This window comes from Crassostrea angulata, chromosome 10 (assembly GCF_025612915.1).
Source record: "Crassostrea angulata isolate pt1a10 chromosome 10, ASM2561291v2, whole genome shotgun sequence".
Taxonomy (NCBI): Eukaryota; Metazoa; Mollusca; class Bivalvia; order Ostreida; family Ostreidae; genus Magallana; species Magallana angulata.
In genome coordinates, this window is record NC_069120.1 from 52,578,405 (window position 1) to 52,598,137 (window position 19,733).

General features: G+C 35.4%; 1 protein-coding gene across 2 annotated transcripts; it reads left to right on the plus strand.

Annotated features, from left to right (window-relative positions):
* The first annotated feature begins 1,002 nt into the window (after positions 1 to 1,002).
* On the plus strand, positions 1,003 to 19,550 carry LOC128167340 (zinc finger protein GLIS3-like). Of its 2 annotated transcripts, none has more exons than XM_052833004.1 (10): positions 1,003 to 1,160; positions 2,388 to 2,665; positions 5,555 to 6,945; positions 9,739 to 9,900; positions 10,232 to 10,342; positions 13,008 to 13,155; positions 16,067 to 16,184; positions 16,448 to 16,605; positions 16,737 to 16,808; positions 16,954 to 19,550. In XM_052833004.1, the coding sequence occupies exons 2-10, from the start codon at positions 2,392 to 2,394 to the stop codon at positions 17,094 to 17,096; spliced, it is 2,577 nt and encodes an 858-aa protein (XP_052688964.1). In that variant the 5' UTR covers positions 1,003 to 1,160; positions 2,388 to 2,391; the 3' UTR covers positions 17,097 to 19,550. The 2 variants fall into 2 exon arrangements, with proteins under 2 accessions (XP_052688964.1, XP_052688965.1); XM_052833005.1 differs by lacking the exon at positions 1,003 to 1,160 and adding an exon at positions 1,471 to 1,956.
* Positions 19,551 to 19,733: the final 183 nt, after the last annotated feature.

Genomic DNA, 19,733 nt, shown 5'->3' on the forward strand with positions numbered 1-19,733 from the left:
TATACAATACAAATCGAAAATTATACAATACAAATTGAAAATTATACAATAAAAATTGAAGATTATACAATACAAATAGAAAATTATACAATACAAATGTAATTCATACAACACAAATGGAAAATTATACAATACAAATAGAAAATTATACAATACAAATGTAATTCATACAATACAAATTGAAAATTATAGAATACAAATGGAAAATTATATAATACAAATGGAAAATTATACAATACAAATAAATATTTATATAACACAAATATAAAAGATCGAATATTGCAACGTTTGACATGCCATACTTATGTACACGCGTTTGCTCATTGATATCAAAGAAGATTGAAAAAACTCGGTTTTGTGTTTGTTCTTTCTTTTTTGTTTTTTGTCAAGGTAATGTGCAAAAAGAGAGAGTTAAAGAAAAGAATCGATACTGGTATGCTTCCAGGTGACGAAAACTTCCAAACCCTGTCTGTGTTTTGGAGTTGTCTCGCATTGAGGGAGCGATTTTAATTTTTAATTGAAATAAGAATATTGAATAACACTTCCTTTGAAAGTCCAATTATATTCAGTATTTTTCAATCTTCGAGAATCATCATACATAAAATCAATTAATACAAATTTACTATTTTATTATATTTAGCGCCAGCTGCTATAACATTGAAATTATATATTCATGATTAGATTAAACAAGTTTCTGAATGCTCTGATTATAAAATTTTCAAACAAGTTTACTTGTTGATAGTTTGAGATTTTTACTATTTTTAAAGTGTATTCTTTTTTCGATATAAATTTATTTTATGTTTAGGGGTATTAAAAAAATGTATATAGGTAAATTAATTATAGGTGTTTAAATTAATTCTAAGACCTACACCCAGATCTTATGCTGATATTCTCTCGGAACTTCTCTCTATTTAACACAATAGAGAATTTGTGTGGACTTCGTACACCGAATTATAAAAGTTTGTGACATTTAAAATTGTTCAAGGGAAGTGAATTGTTACCTGCATGGGGATCTAGAAACCGCGGATCCGCCATTTTTATACACTGTACCCTAAAACTTGACAACTTTCGTCCCGTGGAGCTTTTTTCCCGTTTTGAACGATAAATTTACTATGATTTACACAGAAATGTGGATAACTTGTATACTGTAACTGATATAGGTAAGTTTTGGTAACTATCACTCAAAATTAAGGTAGAAAATCGTTAATTTTAGACGTTTAGCGATAACCAGGTGACGGGTAGGTGCTGGCATAGATGTGTATTACTCTAATCGCTGTGTATTAGTGATTTATATTTTGATTATCTAAATACAATGTAATTTTTGCATATTGAAAAAAAGAATTTATAAGATAAAATGTAATCGAAAGCTTTGTTATTAAGTTTTATCATTTATTATTTGTGTTTTTCTGACGTAAAAGTGGGCGGAGCTAACGGTACCCTGCTCACCGATGCGAGGTTGTTCTTGTTCCAATACACACTTTGTGCAAGAAACAATAGATCCCTTTTCTTATTGCTCTAAGAGATCGAAAGTAATTTATTGTCGTGAAAATTTATTGGATTTTTACTGCCTTGAATTAATATAGCCTTATATTTTATTTCCTTGGCTGGAAAAAGTGTTTCTCGGGATTATTTTGTGTATTCAGCATGAACATTTTTGATGTGAGAAATAAAGTTGTGTATTTTTCAGTGAAACAAACGTGACTTTATGGATTTATGTTTTAACATCTCGGACATCCCAGAATTGGATTTAAGAAATTATTGATGGATTACCGGTATTTTTGACATTTCTCAAATGGAGTCTGTGATAAAAGCGTTAAAAAGCTAGCCTAGCAAAACTTCATAAATATAATACCAATGGAAATATTGAAATAGCAGAATATATAGATATTGTACAGGTAGATGATATGTAATGACACAGCTGATGTGACAATTATACATCCAAAAATAACAGTGAATGTAAGTAGTGGTTCATCTTTCAGCAGACTGTGTGTATATTAATGCATGTATATGCTGTGCAATGCATTCATGTTTCATTGTTGAGGCAGATATTAAGTGTTTTTAATTCAAATTTAGCTCTCTTTACAAGCATGAGTAATACAACATGATTTTTTTTTTATGACTTCATGACTTGGTCAATTATACCCATGTTCTTTTCTTTGAAGATTAAGATCATATGTACAAGTTCCGTTTAATGTCGTGGGCAGGTGCCCCTTTTTGTGGGTTGATGGACTCCCCCTAATTTAAAACCCCTGAATCAGCCCAGAACAAAGCGTTGATTCATTGACACCTAACTTACCACAACATGCAAATCATTACTAACAGTGTAAACAAAGAACAGGCAAAAATCAAACATTAATCAGACATTAATCAAAAAGTGTTTTTTACAGAACAATGAACGGGCTAAAATCCAACATTGGAGGAAAGAACAGCAGACAAATGCAGCAGGGTGCAGGTATACCCACACTGAGGATTCAGGCAGACACCCCTGTTCCGCGGTCAAGCGGTAACACGCCTGTCCCCGGTAAAACAGACAAAGTCCAGCTCCCGGCTTTGTCAACGACACCACGCATCGTACAGCAAGGCAAGCCTTGCTCTCAAACTACTCCACGCATCCCTCACCCAAATCAAGTCAACAACTTCTATCGCTATGGAAACAACAAAAATGGTAAGGTTTCATCAAAAGTTTATCATAATGTTACCAAAATTGTTCAAATTTTGGGGGTTTGCCTCTTAATCAAATTGGTTTACCCCAAATTTGGTTTAGTGCTGGACTTAAGATACTTATGTTAACCTTGTATATATTAGGGTGTAAGGAATATCAGCTAGATCCATAACAACCTTTTGCTCACAGATGCTTATGATTGTCTTTTTTAAAACATAGGAAATTCAAAAAAATTACTACTCAGTTGTGGAAATTGATTGCAAGTGATAAGTTCTAAAATGGCTATTCATGAATTTAGAAATAGAAAAGACCTGTTAAACACTTTGTGTACAGCAGTAAGTGACTATAACTGTATGGATGAAGAAATTGATTTCTAATTATTGTATTCATGTTTGGTAGAACTATTGTCACGTTTTGTACATTAATCAGATTTCAAGGAGGATCAGAATTTTATTTCAAATAAAAATGAATATTTGTAAAAACTAAATTTTATTAATGTGGATAAAAGTACAAGATAATCAAAAATACTTTAAACATTTTAAAATATTCAAATTTTACAATATTTGACCAAAAATAATGTTTTAAAATTTTTTGGAAAGGTGAAAATTATAAAAGCCCCAGCAGGATTCAAACTCCTGACTTACAGATTTGTAGTTAACGCTCTAACTCATTGCGCTACACTGTTGTGTAACAACTTCAGGAAAGAACAAGTGTATGAAACTGTGCTTGATTTTATTGTTTATTTCAATTGGAAGTATGTCACAATATGGAGGTGTCCTGTATCACTTGATGAAATGGTTAATCCATAAGCCAGCCTTTGAACGAAATTTGCCTCGGTAAATTTGAGTGAATAAAGAAAGAATCTAAAGTCAGAACTTTTCAAAATTAAGTCACTGGCCATAACTGTTGCCTATTGTTACTTATATAAGGGAGGTAATGATCAGTAAAGAGGAAATGTAGGGTGTGTGTTTTTTCTTACTTCTATTTATCTGGCTTTTACACTAAATATGATATCTATAGTGATCTATCTCTGGGAATTTTGTAGATTTTTTTTAAAAACTTGTTAAAAGCTTTAATAAAAAAAACCAATTAACTAAATTTGGTCGTATTTGAGGACATTTTTGCATCACAATTAATATTTTTGCTATTTACAGTGAAAACATTCTGTGAACAAGTTATAATACCTGATTGATAACTGCATGTCATTATTTGAATAGTTAAGATCAAGTTTTTAGAATTAATTTAATTATAATCAGTAACATTCAGAAACATGTATTAGCTTTTATACAATGTAAATGGTATAAATTTATTAAGCTAAGAACTCTGAGGAATTTATCACACACAGAGAACAATGTTTTCAATTTAAGGAACATCTTTATAGATTGGCGACAACTTTGTGTATTGAGAATAATTTTGTGTATGGGGAAACAATTTTGTGTATTGGGAACAGTAGTGTGTATTGGGAACAATTGTGTGTATTGGAAATAATTTTGTGTATTGGGTCCCTGTAATTCATGTTCTTATCTTGAGATGACAAGGCCCCAAAGTTTCCAAAAGCAAATATCCATTTTATGTGAAGGCCTCTATATTGCCTGCCTGAAGTGCCATATACCTGCTATTTTCCTCCTGTATACAGAGGTAGATAACGGTCACAAAAAAGAGTTTAATAAATCATTAGGTGATAGGTGCTCCTTAAAACCGACCCACTGGTTATTTCAATTTACAACAAGAAAAAATCCCTTTTAATTCAATTTCAGACCAACAATATTGGGCCTGTTTGGGTAATTTAGTAAACATGTTTCTTATTCACACTGATTTTGTCTGTAAAGTGGGCCAATTCAATTAAAACTCCAAAAGTCGGTGTGCAGGTTGAATTGAGGCCTTATATTCTTTGATATTTTCAATACGTTGGGCATAAACAGGATGTGCTGCGTATGTAAAGGCATGATTACTTGCCATAACAGGTGTGTGACGTCGAGGCTTCCACGGAATTGCCATATCGGGCCGTGGTACTGCTAAGAAAATTGGCATTTCTCCCAGATTCTCCTCTGTCTAGTGTTTGGACTCATTTCAGCTACAAGAGCTATTGAAGTCTCAGTCCTCCTTTATCCGCCGCCATAAAGATGAGAGTTAGGAAGTTTGGCTCCTCCCTTAATGGGCAAATTTCTAAATCCCCGAGCGAACCCTTTGATACCCTTCTAGTGATCCCAACAGACATAAAAATCATTGGAATGAATCACAACCTGAGATACTTTTTTATTCAAATTCCATGTACATCATAAATATTGGGTTTAATTTAAAATGTAAATGCCATGTTGCGATAGTTTAATGTGTTAGTAAAACATATTTCTCATTTTTATGTCCCAAAGAACTTTATAATTTTTTTTCTAGAAGGCTTAATTCATTTTAGCTTCTAAGGCTCTTAAAACCAAAACAAGAAAACAAAAAAACCCAGCTAGATAGAAATCAAAGAAAGCAACACTCCTGCATACTTAACTTTAATTGAATCTACAAAGATGCAAACAAATCATAGCTGAACAGCCATGTCAACAACATTTGTAGATCAAGTACTTGTTACATGTATCACACGGGTATGAGTTAAAACTAGTCAGAGGAAAGTGATGTCATGCTAAGTAAAATATTAAATGAAAATAAAACAATATAAAAGTGACTGTCAGTCAGGTATACTAAATTTCTTTCAACTGCAAAGTTATTACACTGAGCAATAAACCCCTCAAAGTCACAAAGATTCAAAAATAGGAATAAAGGGTTAATAAACAGCAAACTTCCTGGATGAGCGATGATGAATATGGAGGCTGAGTTATGTACATATGTGTGTAAGAATTGTGTAAAGAGGAAGATATGTGTTAATAAACTGTGTGTTCTTTGTAGATCTCAATGGACTCGGACCAATGTGTTTTGGAATCAATCAAAGGAAGGACAGGAGTAACATGGGTCACAACGTTTCGTGCATGCAGCAGCCACAGAACTCTAACCTCCACATCCCAAACAGGAGCCTGGAGAACGCCACCCCAACTCCTAGTGAAGTGTCCGACATTATCACCCCCAGGAATGGGGACATGACCCCCAAAGTGGAGCCTGGGACTGCACCTTACCACAACGGGACAAACAATGACAAGCATGTGTTTCTGGAGCCCCTGCCGGTCACCAAGCAAGAGTGGAACCCGTACAAACCGCTGGGCCACATTCAAAACTCCATTCATGGTTCTGTCCATGGGAGTGAGGCAGACAGAAATTCCCTGTCCCAGGGGATGAACAGTGCCGCCACTGTGTCCCTGTCTCCATACCCGAACATGGAGACTTCTCCTTCCGGATCACAGTACACAAGTCCGCGTTACTCGGCTAACAGAAATCACGGCACAAAGCGGGCCCTGTCCATCTCGCCGATTGGATCCGATGGTATGGACCTGTACTCGCTGATCAGGACCTCCCCCACCTCCCTGGTGGCCTACATTAACGGATCCAGGAGTTCCTCCACCAGTGCCTCCCCCCAGCCAGGGTTACAGCATGGACACTTTGGACATCTCATCGCTCACCGGACGCAGAGGTGCAGCACTGGAAGCCCTTACTCGGGCTCCGGCTCCTCCAAGAACCGCATGAATCAAACTCCCATGAGCTCTGGATCTGGCTACAAGAGGGAGACAGAGGTGGGGCTCCATGAGAATCTGTCGGACATATTCCCGGATATCGTTAAAAACCAAGTGGTCGTCCAACAGAGTGAAATTCCATTCCTGGAGCAACGTGCCATGCAGGATATGCAGATGTACCATGGGCCTCGGTCCACTACTTCTGCAAATTATCCCCCTCCCACATACAATCAGGCAGTCAGCCAGCAACCAACCCCCATCAGCATGATGCCTCCACCCCCACAGCCAAGCATGCCCCCACCCTCGTGCATGACGGTTCCCCCTCAGCCTTTGGCTCAGCACAACACAAATTCTGCAAACATGATGAACAATAATAACCCTCTTATGAGTGAGAACAGTTACCTAGGCAACAACATTCCTCCAACTGAGGATGGAGAAGTGGATGAAAATGGAGAAAAACAGAATATATGCAAATGGATTGATTGTAATCAGGTGTTTAAGGAACAGGAGGACTTAGTTCGCCACCTTGAAAAAGCCCATATTGACCAGCGGAAGGGTGAGGATTTTACGTGTTTCTGGTCCGGTTGTCAGCGGAGATATAAACCGTTTAACGCCAGATATAAACTCCTCATCCATATGAGGGTGCACTCAGGAGAGAAACCCAACAAGTGCACGGTGAGTATTCTTTATTCTGTTGTGCTGTGTTCCATTGTTGCTTGTAGCCTTGTATTCAGGGTGGTAGGTTTGGTGCAATTTATTTATCGAGTTATAGAATTGTGGTATTAAATTCTTCGACCTGACTGCAAGTCATCATTGGCTTTGGGGGAAGTGAACTGCATGTTTTGTTGTTTTAAGATAAAAGACAAGAATAATTCATAAAGACCCGTAGTGCTGGAGGTAACAATGTCTATCTGTATATTTGCTTTTCTAAATTCTATCTATATTTAATACTAGCAGTGAATTGGTTTTATTTGTTTCGAATTGCAAATCGCAAAAGTAATTGGAGAGGGAATGTCAGTCGCTGATAAAGGACAGGTCTTATTTTTAAACTTTAATTACGTTGAAGAATTGGAAATGAGTTGTGATTTTTGACAGTTGTTATTGTATGTGTTTGTATTGTGTTTGAGGATAAGCACTGCGTGTCCTGTAACCTGATACCACTGTCTTGTGTTGGTATCCGAGTCGGCTCACTGCAGTCCAGCGCCGTGATTGTTCCTGTATTGTTCATTTTTCTCCCGGTTTGTTCCGCTCGGTAATTGGTGACACGAGTCCACTGTCACTGATTGCAGAAGTTGTTGTGATCTTTCGACAATGTGACCAATTTTAATCAGACCTGTAGTCTTCGTCATTAGCTTGGAACTAAAAAATCTAAGGGTTTATTTTTGAACGAATGGATTAAAAAAAAAAAGGAAAGCGCGTACAAAAATCCAATACACAAGTATATGACTCACTTACACAGATACTGACAGTCAAAACTGCCATGGCCTTAAAATGCCAGAAACTGGGTTGTGCATTTCGTGCAAACTCTGGGTCAGGGAAAAAGGTGCTAAAGTTGCATTGAACTGCTGTGACACTACAATGCAAACAATGCAGTTTCACTTTCAGAGATGCAAGGCCAGGGGGTCCTTGAAAGTTAGTTTGGGAAGAGAAATAATAGCAGCACTGCATGATTGTGCAAAATACAGATAATGAAATTTGTTTGGAGAATCGAACAAACTGATATATATGTAGGAAAAGGAAGAGTTAAAGAAAATGTTCTGGTGAGAATGGCGGGTAGATTGTGAAGGGTGATAGAGGCTAGTCTATGGGTAATCTCCACGGGGATCAATGCGGCCTTTATTTGGCAGACTGCATTCCTGTGTTCTGTCAGGCCACTGTGTATGAAGTTTGAGGTACAATCAATATCGGCACTCTTTCTGTCAATACTCAATGTGTTTATCCAACTCAGAGGCCGCGGATAAGTCACACAATATCACAGAACTGCTCTCTGTTAGGAACAGCTTTCTGACCAGCTGATTGATTGATTGATTTGGTTTGTTTTGTCCTCTCCAGACTATTTCTCCCATACGCTAAGAATACACATTTGTTTGGTAAAATTTAAATAATGGATTATTAGGATATTAGGTTGTTCATCTGTAAAGTAGATGAGAGATTTATACTTTGTACAAGCAGTAGAAAACCTAACTGAGTGTAAGACATTTGTACAAGCAGTAGAAGACCTAACTGAGTGTAAGACATTTGCTGTTTTTTGCCGTCTTGGTATATTATCAAATATTTGGAACAAATCAAGAGATTGTACACATAACTAGCATGTTTATTGAGGGGTATATAAAATGTAAACTTGAATACCATTCAAAAATTTGATGTGGATCAGTGAAGTTGTTGACTAGGAACTAAGGAACATGTCCATCTTTAGAATACATGGCAAAAAATATTCTGTTATCACTTTAATTAGATTCCAATTAATAGAGATAAATAGGAGGAACTTGACACCAGTATAATGATGATCATTGGACCATGCTTGTAGCAGGGATTCCGATTAACGCAAAACAATACCACCTTCTTATAGCAGGGGCTTGAACTTTAACTGAACAATGGCTTCTCACAGTCAGATTTGCTGGCAAGCACACTTTTATTTCTAAAGTGCATGGACCTTGATGAATTGTCACAAAAATATCAAACAAGTGTGTCGGTAGACATGGGGACAAAAAAAACTACCAAAGTTCTGTACTCGGAGAGGAAGAGATGGCTTGTTTAATGTGTTGTTTTTAAAGGGAGGGGGCAAAAAGTCTTACCAAATATTAACACTAAAGTTTATCAAGAATATAGAGAGGAGAGGAATTCCACTAAGACTCTGAACTGGGGAGAAAATGATGCTACAAAATATCAGTATTAAAATGCAGATGGAATAAACCAAGACCTTGTAACATTAGGGGAACCCAATTCCTTTAAAGCTTTGCATATTGTATCTTTAAATAATTAAGTGAAATATCCTCCTCTCAAGGCATATTTTTTACAGGAAAGAACAAAATCTCACCTAAATTTTACATTCACAATTTAAATTGACTTAACAATTCTCTAAAAAATTTCGTTTGGTGACTTTTGTTCAGTAAGTTGGATTCACCTGATTTTTGGTGTGTATAAATGTTCAAAATGTTAGATAGATTACTGGAATTTGTAAATCCACCTTATTTTTGAGTTGTAAAAATACTGTTATAGTAATCTGTGATTTCTTTTGACTTTGATTACGGGTTTTACTTTCATTTGGCATTTTTGGTAATTCCATTCTTAAATTTTTGAACACCAAATTTTTTTGATTTTTATTGGAGAAAAAAAAAACATTGAATTTTCGCAAGGGATATGTGACAATTAATATAAGCTGTAGTGTGACCACCCCAAAGAACACTGCTGGTTCCAGCACCAATAGAAGAACCGTCAGGAAATTGTATATCTTTCATTTCATTTCAGTTTGAAGGATGTACAAAAGCGTTCTCACGATTGGAAAATCTTAAAATCCACCTCCGATCTCATACGGGTGAGCGTCCTTACATTTGTCAACACGCGGGTTGTGCCAAGGCATTCTCCAACTCATCAGACCGGGCTAAGCATCAACGCACGCATCTTGATACGGTCAGTGTAGAAATAGGCATATACTAAAATTTGTTAAATGGGGTTAATTTCTAACCAGTTTTACTTAACCAAATCATTTTTAGTGATTCATTAGTTTCTTATAGCCTACAATACTAGTCATAATTTCTGTGCATTGTATTTTTTGTAATGTAAAAGGTGATCTTGAATAAAAAAACAAAATTGGATCATGGCACAAATATTATATTATAATAATGCATGCATAAAATGATAAAAACAACAACAAAAGATTTTATTTCCTTTTATATGATAAAGTATATATATCTGTTTATGATTCAGAATCAGTGATCTAGACTTTTATCTTTTGTTGCAGAAACCTTATGCTTGTCAAGTTGCCGGATGTACGAAGAGATACACAGATCCGAGCTCGCTACGCAAGCACGTCAAAAATCACAATCAAAAGGACGGGTCGGTGAAGAAAAAGGTAAGCTCCAACTATATTCAACCTTAACTTTGAAAACTTCCAGAGCCAGGCAATGCTGGTCAACAGATTTTAGGCAGAGAGTACCAGTACTAAAAATAATTGTAAAAATTGTGAAAGGTGACATGGAGCATGTGGAGTGAAAATCTTACTACCTTTGTTATAGCTTCAGAAGTCTTAATAGACACCATGTACTGGAAATAATACATGCAAAAACTTTCAAAAAAATTATCATACAATTTTCCTCAACAGTTAGTTCCCTAAAATAAATTTGTGTGACTTTTACATGTTAAGGTCTATCTTTTTATCAGTAATTTGTTGAATTAAATATATTATGATTAAAAAATTACCATGTAAATAGAAAAATAATACTTCACTAAATAGAGGTAATTTTCTTGAATAACATGATTGAAATTGAAATTGAGTCATTTAGAAATGGAGGAAAGGAATAAATAACTTAGTTGCTAAGTGACTGCTTTTGCTGGAATCAGCATGATTTTCAAGGTTAAGAATCAAGAGTCCACTGGTTTCTGATCTACGTGTATGACAGACAAATATGGCTTATTTTTCATCTGAAAGAATTCCATCTAATGGAAGTTCATTTGCTGTACTGTAATTGATATATTGGTTAATCATTATAGGTACTAATTAAATATAGACGTGTTTGCTTATTCCACTTTTTCTGCAATAAACAGTACCTTGTATACCGTGAAATTATTATGTCGTATTTTGTTTGCTGTTTTGTTTTTGACCCCTTTTCTTTCTAAATTTTATCTATTTGTGTAATAGAATAAAGATTGATGTCAACATCTTGTTTAAGTATGGGCTGAAGTTAATAATTTTGTATGTTTTGTTTGTAAGAATTTTATTTGTTTAATCCTAGTGTTTCGGTATTTATTCTACTTGTTTAGTCTTAGTGTTTCGGTATTTATTTTACTTGTTTAGTCTTAGTGTTTCGGTATTTATTCTACTTGAATGTTTAGTCCTAGTGTTTTGGTATTTATTCCTTTCTATTTCTTTAGTCCACCACCCCCTCTCAAGATTTAACAGGTCAAATAATTTTGATCAATAATTCAACTTTTTTTTTTTTTTTACTCTTATTGAATATGCACAGAAAATTTTCTACTTATGAAAAAGACATTTAAAATTTTTCCCCTTTGCTTTCTTTGTAAGTTTAAAATAACAATTTAAACATCCCTCTGATCTTGTAAGGGTGTGGACTTCAACCTAAAATCTCATATATATTTTTTATTGATACGAGTATATTTCTAAACCATTAAGAAACTGATTCTTTGAAGTAATTTAAAAGTATTTATTGAAATTCACCGAAACGCAAGTCGTGTAGGCCTCATGTCCGTTACAATTGACAAAGTCTTCCTTTTAGATTTTTAATCTATTTCCTGTACAAAGCCTGCGGGACTTGTGTATGACATCGAACAACTATAGCTCGGAATGTCATCGCACATGACTGTTTTGTATAAATATAGTTTGACAGTGTTGACTTAGGCAGGAGATGAAACGCTTGTGATTGGGGTTTTTATTCCCTATCAGCGACTGAGTGCAGGGACAGCCAAGTAAGATTGGATCGAGTGCTCCACGGCAAACCTTCTCTGTTGACATTGTAGATTTCAGAACTCGAGCCAGCTGTATGTTTACCGTATTCTCCTCAACAAAAGATATTTTAAATACCAATACACTAGAATATTGCTCCTAATTTAGGTGTGAGCTAGTGCAATGGACAAAAGAGAAGCGAATCAAACTTTTAAAACTCTTTACGGTTCCTGTTAGCAACTAGGCCACAGTTTATAACTGCCAGGACTCAAGGTCACTCAAATGTTTGTCATCCGAAATTTTACCGCTGACCTGTTTTTTTTCCTCCAAAACACACGTCTGCATGAACAAAGAAATTAAACGTTTGGATGTTGTAGGTGCTTTTTCTCTGCATTTGTCATTAGATTTATCTGTCACTTGGTTATTAATGGTGCTAGATTATCAGACCATTGCATAAAAATGCAAAATCATGCTTATCTCAAGTGTAAAGTCAACAAGACGTTTGACTTATCACCAATTTTTTCTGTCGGTTTTAAACTTTGAGTTTTCTCCAACTGAACGGGATTTATCTGCAGCTCGGTTAAAAGTGTACATGACCCAGATAATTCTGTTTGTTTCCCTTGAATATGCATTTAGTGCCCACATACTACCAACAGCTTAAGGTACTAATCCTATCTGACCAAATAACAGACCTTTAAAATAAAACCAAACTAGAGCTGATTCATCCAAGAATTGTTAACAGTATTTATGAATACCCTATATTGCAAAGGGTGGGATAAGGGGAGGGGGGAGGGGGGAAGAGGGTCATACAGTCTTAGCTTGTACTCATCGGTTTGGTCAATGTTGATTTGATATTCTAAAGACCTAGAACCATAAGTCATAGTTGAACTTGCCTGTCTTGAGATTTTGGGGGTGGGGGATGTATCAAAGTGAAAATTTTTTATTTGCTTTCTTTAAGAAAGAAAAAATGTTATCCATAAACCAGAACTTTGAGCACCAGCATTTTTTTTTGGCAGCAAGAGACTATGTACACCAAAGAAGAAAAAGCATTAGTTGTACTGATATGTTGATGTGTTTTTACTTTCTCTCTGTTTAACCCAATGATTTTGATTTTCAGCTGAAGAAAGAAACGGACATGGGAGGCGTAATGTTGAACGACTGTCTCCAAGTCCAGCAGATGCAGCTTGAACAGATGCAGCAAACTCCCCCGGAGACTGTGGACATGAGGGGCCTCGTGACAGGCCCCACCACCGACCTCTACTCAGGTAAAATTTACTTCAAATCTAGTCACTTATTGACCAAAAACCACTGACCTTTACTTAGGTAAGATAAATGAAGATTTAGTCACTTACTGACCAATCTAACACAACCAACCTCTACTCGGGTAAAATTACTTGAAATCTTGTAATTTATTGACCAAACACCCCAGACCTTTACTTAGGTACATTAAATTGAAATGTAGTCACTTATTGACCAAACACCACCGACCACTACTCAGGTAAAATTACTTACTGACCTGTTCTTAGGTATGATTAATGGAAATGTAGTTACTGTGTGACTGTAGAATCATTATATTCTTTGGGGGGGGGGGGGGGGGGGGGACAATTAATTTTCATGGATGGTGGGTTTTTTGCTTATTTGTGGGGATTTAATTTCATGGATGTGCCAGTTGTCAGTTTCAGTAAGAAAAGTAACTCTTGCGATATTTGTTTTTGTCGATGATGTAAGTTCATTTGGCTACCCACGAAAACCACAAAAATTGAGCCACCACAAATTTTTATGATTCCACAGTACTTATTGACCAGTCAAACTCCTCTGGAGACTGTGAAATCTAGTCTTTAATTGACCAGTCAAACTCCTCTGGAGACTTAGTGAATAGTCTTGTTTATTTTTTACCAAATTAACCATTTAAAGACTAAAATCGAGTAACTTAATGATTTAGATATTAAAAATCATTTGGAGACAGTCCAATCTAGTCTAATTAACCAGTCAAACTTCTTTGGAGACTGAAATCTTTAGACACTCTTTGACCAATGAGATTTCTTTTGGGATAGGAGCCCAATGAATCACAAATCCCCTTTAAACAAACACTGACTTGATTGCCTGACCTGTCTATTTATAGATTGACCCCTGACCTGTCAATAAAGGTTGACCCCTGACCTCAGTGGGCCACTGTGTCAACCTTTCTACTGATATCTATCCCTATCAATCCCTAGTCAGAGAAATGAAATTATCTAACAGCTTGCATGACTTATAATTTGATCAAAACGCATACCTAATAATTGAACAATTTGAAGTAATGTTGTTTTTATAAGTGTAGGTGCGTCTGGCTTGTTTTCTAGTGGACTCAAAATGAGGAGAAGTTAGAACTAGGCCTGTCCCACACTGCTATTGTGTGTGCCCTAGGTCCTGAAGGTCGCTCATGTATTATGATTTACTTAGGGGATTAGCTCTGATATAAGCATTGATATAAGCATTGAGTAGAATCAGTCCGGTTTAAGTCAATATTATCATAAGAAGGGTCTTATGATTAATTAGGGCTTTAAAAAAAATGCTTCAAAGATGTATGGCTTGATATACTTGTGTGATTAAATTTCTTCTTTGATTAGATTTCATGTTTTCACACTTTCAAGCCTTATAACTTGTGCAAAAACCTACAAAGAATTCTGTCCTTTCATCAGATAATATTAATACAGCACAGAATAGCGAGTAAAATGTAGAATTCAGCGGTGTGAACAAGACATTTTATTCATTTAAAGCCGGGGCTATTTATCACAAACTACATTCTCCTCATTGATACTCAGTTTGACAAAGAACTGTATTTTTAAGTGTAGCACATGAAATATACCTGAATCACCAAGTGACGTCAATCATAAATTAAACAATAAATTGGTTAAATGTCGCCGAAGCAAACTACCCACTACATGGTAAACAACTTGCTTGTTAAAGAGCTTTTACTGGGCATGCCTGGACTCGCCATTCCTCCCTTGTATTGTCTCCCTGGGGCTGTTCCAACCACTCCCCTGATAAAGATCTCTGATAAAGCACCATTAATTTCTTACTAGGATAAAATACAGATTATTTAAATGCCAGAAGAATGCGATCAGTAACCGATCAGACAATAAGCGAACGGATAATTAAGTACACCAATTATTTACACATCGTGGCGTATTTTTATGCTGTTTCATATTTTGATTTCTTTTTATGATAATGAAGTAAACAGATTGGGCTATGAAAGATGATTCTGTTGTTATGAACTATTTTCATTCCTGACAAAGGATAGGACTCTTCAGATAGTTCTGTAATAAAAATAAGAACAAGTTATTAATAAGTTTTTCTGTGTAAATTTGTATCCTGATAAAATCTTTATAAGCAGTTTGGGCCTATTTCTAACCCTGAATTCTGACATTTTACTTGGAGAGTTTTATCAATCTGAGGAATGTCCACAAGATTAGAGACCTGTTGACTAAGGCCGTTCTACCTATGAACTCCAGAGCACACAAATTTTTCCAATAAAGATTTTTCCTGTACATAGGTTTTTGTACTATTTTTATTCATGGATGATTTAAAAGCTGACGTAAACCTATCTACAGTTTAAATTTATAATCTCATTTTGATTCTAACAGAATATAAGGGGATTTTTAAAATTTAGGTCTAGGTTTTAAGATTTTTTTAACATCCTCATATATTAAGATTTTCATCTTATAATTCGGGCAGGCACTGACAGGAATTTTGACATCCGTGGGCTTCTTTTAATGTATCACATGATATTTATGCATTTCCAGGAAAAAAATCTTTTGTTATGAAAGTTTTTTTCAACATTCTCTATTTTTATTAGAATGTTAGCAAAAGGAAATTCATGAAGTATTTAAAGGCAAGGTTGCTGTTTTCTCAGAAAAATGAAAAAAATCTTAATTTTAAGGGAATTTAATATGACTAAAAAAAAATTGGAGATCTTACCTTTAAAAAGCAATAGTTTTGGTATTACTGGTAGCTTTCATTAGAAGAAAATCCAAAATTATTGAATATAATAATTTGTTCAAATAATAGAAATAGTTATTAATTAAAGGCTTTTACAATATTCTCTGTTTTCTAAAAATAAAATTGGATAATAACAAGAAGGGATATTATGACAATTTCACCAGTTGAAGTACTAAATTCGTAATTTTATTACAGTGGGGGTTAACTACAACAGCGGAAATACCTCAGCCAATCAGTCTCCAGGACCAGTGATGCAGCAACAGAACAGCCCACTTAATACCTCCGGTGGACTCAGCGCCGTGGAGGAAGAAAGGTAACCACAGATACCGAATAAGAGAGGCTCATTAAAAACAAAAGAATTTTTTTTGTCATTTCATAATTTTAGGAAGTACCGGTAAGTAGGGTGCAGAATGTCCAGTTAATAGCAGTTTTGGTATTCTACAAAGAAGTACTTTTGATAGGGAGAGCAAAAAAAAAATGTATTGGTTGAATTGATTACGCCACAGATTTTTTCATGTATTTTGTCTAATATTTCTGAATTGCCTGGATTGATTTTTAATGGTTGTGTTTTTGTAGATTTGGGACGTTTTCACCAGCCCCTCCCTCCTCCCAGAACTACAATACCTCACGTCGACACTTCATCCCCATGCGGACAGGAATGCCCCCAGTCATGCGGGCACAAATGCATCAACAAATGTATCCCAATGCATACCAACAGTATATTCAGGAACAAGGTAGAGCAATAAATGGATTTGTACTGGTGGTTCAATTTTATAGATTTTTAAATTGTCAAGAGATTTTGGACAGATCTGATATCTCTCTGATTTTTGTCTTTATGAATCCTGATTTTGATCTTCTGTTTCAGATGGACAGTATCAGTATCGTAATAACATGTACGACCCTGCAAATTATGACAATATGCACCGAATTGGAGGAGGTAGGCTCAAGGATTAATATTCATGTCTCGGTTATGCCAAATCAATTATTCTTTAAATCAGAGGAAAATTTTAAAAAATTGTTATTAGTTGTGCATTTGATTGAAATGGTGATAATATTTCAATGATTTTGTTGACTTATTCCAGGTATTGAGGGTCTCCCTGAAGACTTCAACATGTCCCTCCCATGCGCTGCTGAGGAGCAGCAGACCCAGCAGTACTTACAACACACAGCCATCGACCGCTGCAACAGTCGCCTGTCCGCCATTTATGCCGACGGCACTACCTAGTGACGCATATTGGTCCCCATCATCTGTGATAATAGTTTTACTGTATGTTACGCAATCCAGCAAAATAGCAACAGTTTTTATTTTCCCTGTGTGTACGACGTAACAAATACGCTGTGAATTTCATAGACTACACAAGATTCGACATTTTTAACACTACACAAAGCGTAGTTTTTAGCAACTTATGTATTGTGGCAATAACTCCTTATCGTGTTAAGTGCTACCCTCCTGGTTTCCACAGAAGTGCTATGTTTTGTACTTGTTGCCCTCCTCTTGTAAATCATCCGAGTCGCTGGACTGACCGCTCTATATATCCTCATCATACAGTTATCATCATTCGTTTTGTAACACAGAAGTATAGGCAGTACCTAACATTTGTTTTGGTTTTCATATCAGTAGTTAGACAAATACATATGTATTTTTGATTCATTGAACTGAGGTTGATTTTTAAAAATTTTTTACACTTATTTTAAGTCCGTCCTGCAGTTTTATGGAATTTTTTCTGTGATCCGTCCTTTGAGCAGTATTATCTCCCTTTGTTCTTAGTGCTGGTTGTTTATTACACAGTATTAGATTGTGTTACTTGCATTCTGTAGTACAGGTGTACTCATTACAGTACAGCTGTACTCATTACAGTACGGCTGTACTCATTACAGTACAGGTGTAACCAAATGTTAAGCCCTTGTCCATTATATCACACAGTTGTGTCAAGATGTTTAATGCTGTACTTAACAATACAAATAATCAGAGTTCAGAAAGTAGAGAAATATATTTTAAACGCTCACTCCATGTGTAGTATCTGTAGCTTTAACACGGTTTCATTTTTCTGTGTGTTATTGACTTCTTTGATTTTTTTTCTCTATCACAACATCACTTTTCTTCCTTCTTTGTATTAACATAATATGTGCCAATCAAATGTGGTATTTATTTTTGATTGTTTGAATATCACACACAGAGTCGGTTGCCCCAGTGCTCCCATCTTATTTATGATATATAGAATATTTATTTTGTTATCATCATCTTATAGCTGTGATCATCTTTTCAACATCCAGTTGTGTCCCCTGCCAAAGAAATCATTCACATCCTGAAACAAGTCACTATCCATTGTTTTGGCACATTGCCAATCCGTCCAGATCAAAATGGCTGACAGTTTTGGTGTCAACCATGTAAATAGCATGTAATAATCATAGTTATGCTTGTGTTATAATCCCCTTGCCAAAGCCTTGATTTTTGGGAACCCTAATTTATACATGTATAAACTAAATGAAGACCTTAGAGCAATCTTTTTATTTTACATCATATATGTTTATGATTTTGTTTTGGTTTGATTTTTTATTATTATTTTTTTTGGTAATTGCAAGTGTAACCAAAACATTCCAAATTAAACTACGCGTCTTGAATTGTTTCCCCCACATGTTTGTGAATATCCCATCATGTTTTATGATTTGAGTTGCTAGGTTACTAGATTCATTTATTGGCCAGTCACCTTTGGAGCACGACCATTCTTCACTGGCGACATATATACCAGGCGGTATATAATGGATTATACTGCACGCGTGCTGCTCTGAACTATATATAACAGCTTCTAGTTGTGTATATTTATTTGTAGACATCAACCACAGTGATTTTGATCCATTGAAAAAAAAAAAAACTTTTATTTTTTGACCTCAGCAATTATTTAGAATGGTATTACAAACCACCTGGTGTGGTTATGTTGAATAAAATTTGAACAGGAGTACAATATTATCTTAGTGGCTACTTATGAACATTCCACACAATTTCTAGGACGCAGCTTCAGGTGTGAACAACTCTGACTTGTTACTGTGTTATTTGATTTGTTTAAATTTTGGTTTATTTGTATAATTTGCTTTTTTTTAAGTAAATGCTTTTATTGACTAGCTTTGGAGATTTTTACAAGTACATTCTATTTGTTGTATTGTTGGTTTTGACATCAAAGGGAGACTACTTGGACTTGAGGAAAACATTGAAGAGTATTTTGTTTTTATAATGACTCCTTCTTTCTTCTCTTGCTTTTCGTAATCAACTTCCAAGTCTTTATTTGGAAAGAAAAGTCTGCTCTTCAGGCTATAACAGAATGCAAACAGCAACTGCATGCAACATAGCAAGAGATGATAAAGAGGGATAAAAATTGTTGAACTCAAGTCCCAAGTGGAAAGGAAAAAGCTTTTCAATTGGCATAAAACAAGACCAAGCACCTAACACTTTAAAGTTTTAGGAACAGGGTCTGTGTTTGCATGCAGGAACCCCTTGCTGGGCTCCAAGGGGGTCACATTATGGAGGCCCAAAAAGGGGTCTCGTGAAGCCAAAACACTGTTGTAATTTGGAATCAAAAGATTGTAGCATGCATATAAAAATGTTTCTTGTTTAAAGTGCCTTATTTGGATGTCAGCTTATATTCTGTTATTTGTTGTTCATTAAATGGTCCTGGAAATTGTATTAGTTTTTGTTGTGTTTATTCAAAACAGCTGTAATTATAGTACAGTTTACAGCACCGTCAGTAACTACCAAATGTACAGACAGAGAAGGAGCAAAAACTGCATGTTTGTGAAGGCATCATGCCATTTGGTAGCTTGAGATATGCAGACAGGCATTTGCTAGTGAATGAACTAGGATTGTTTT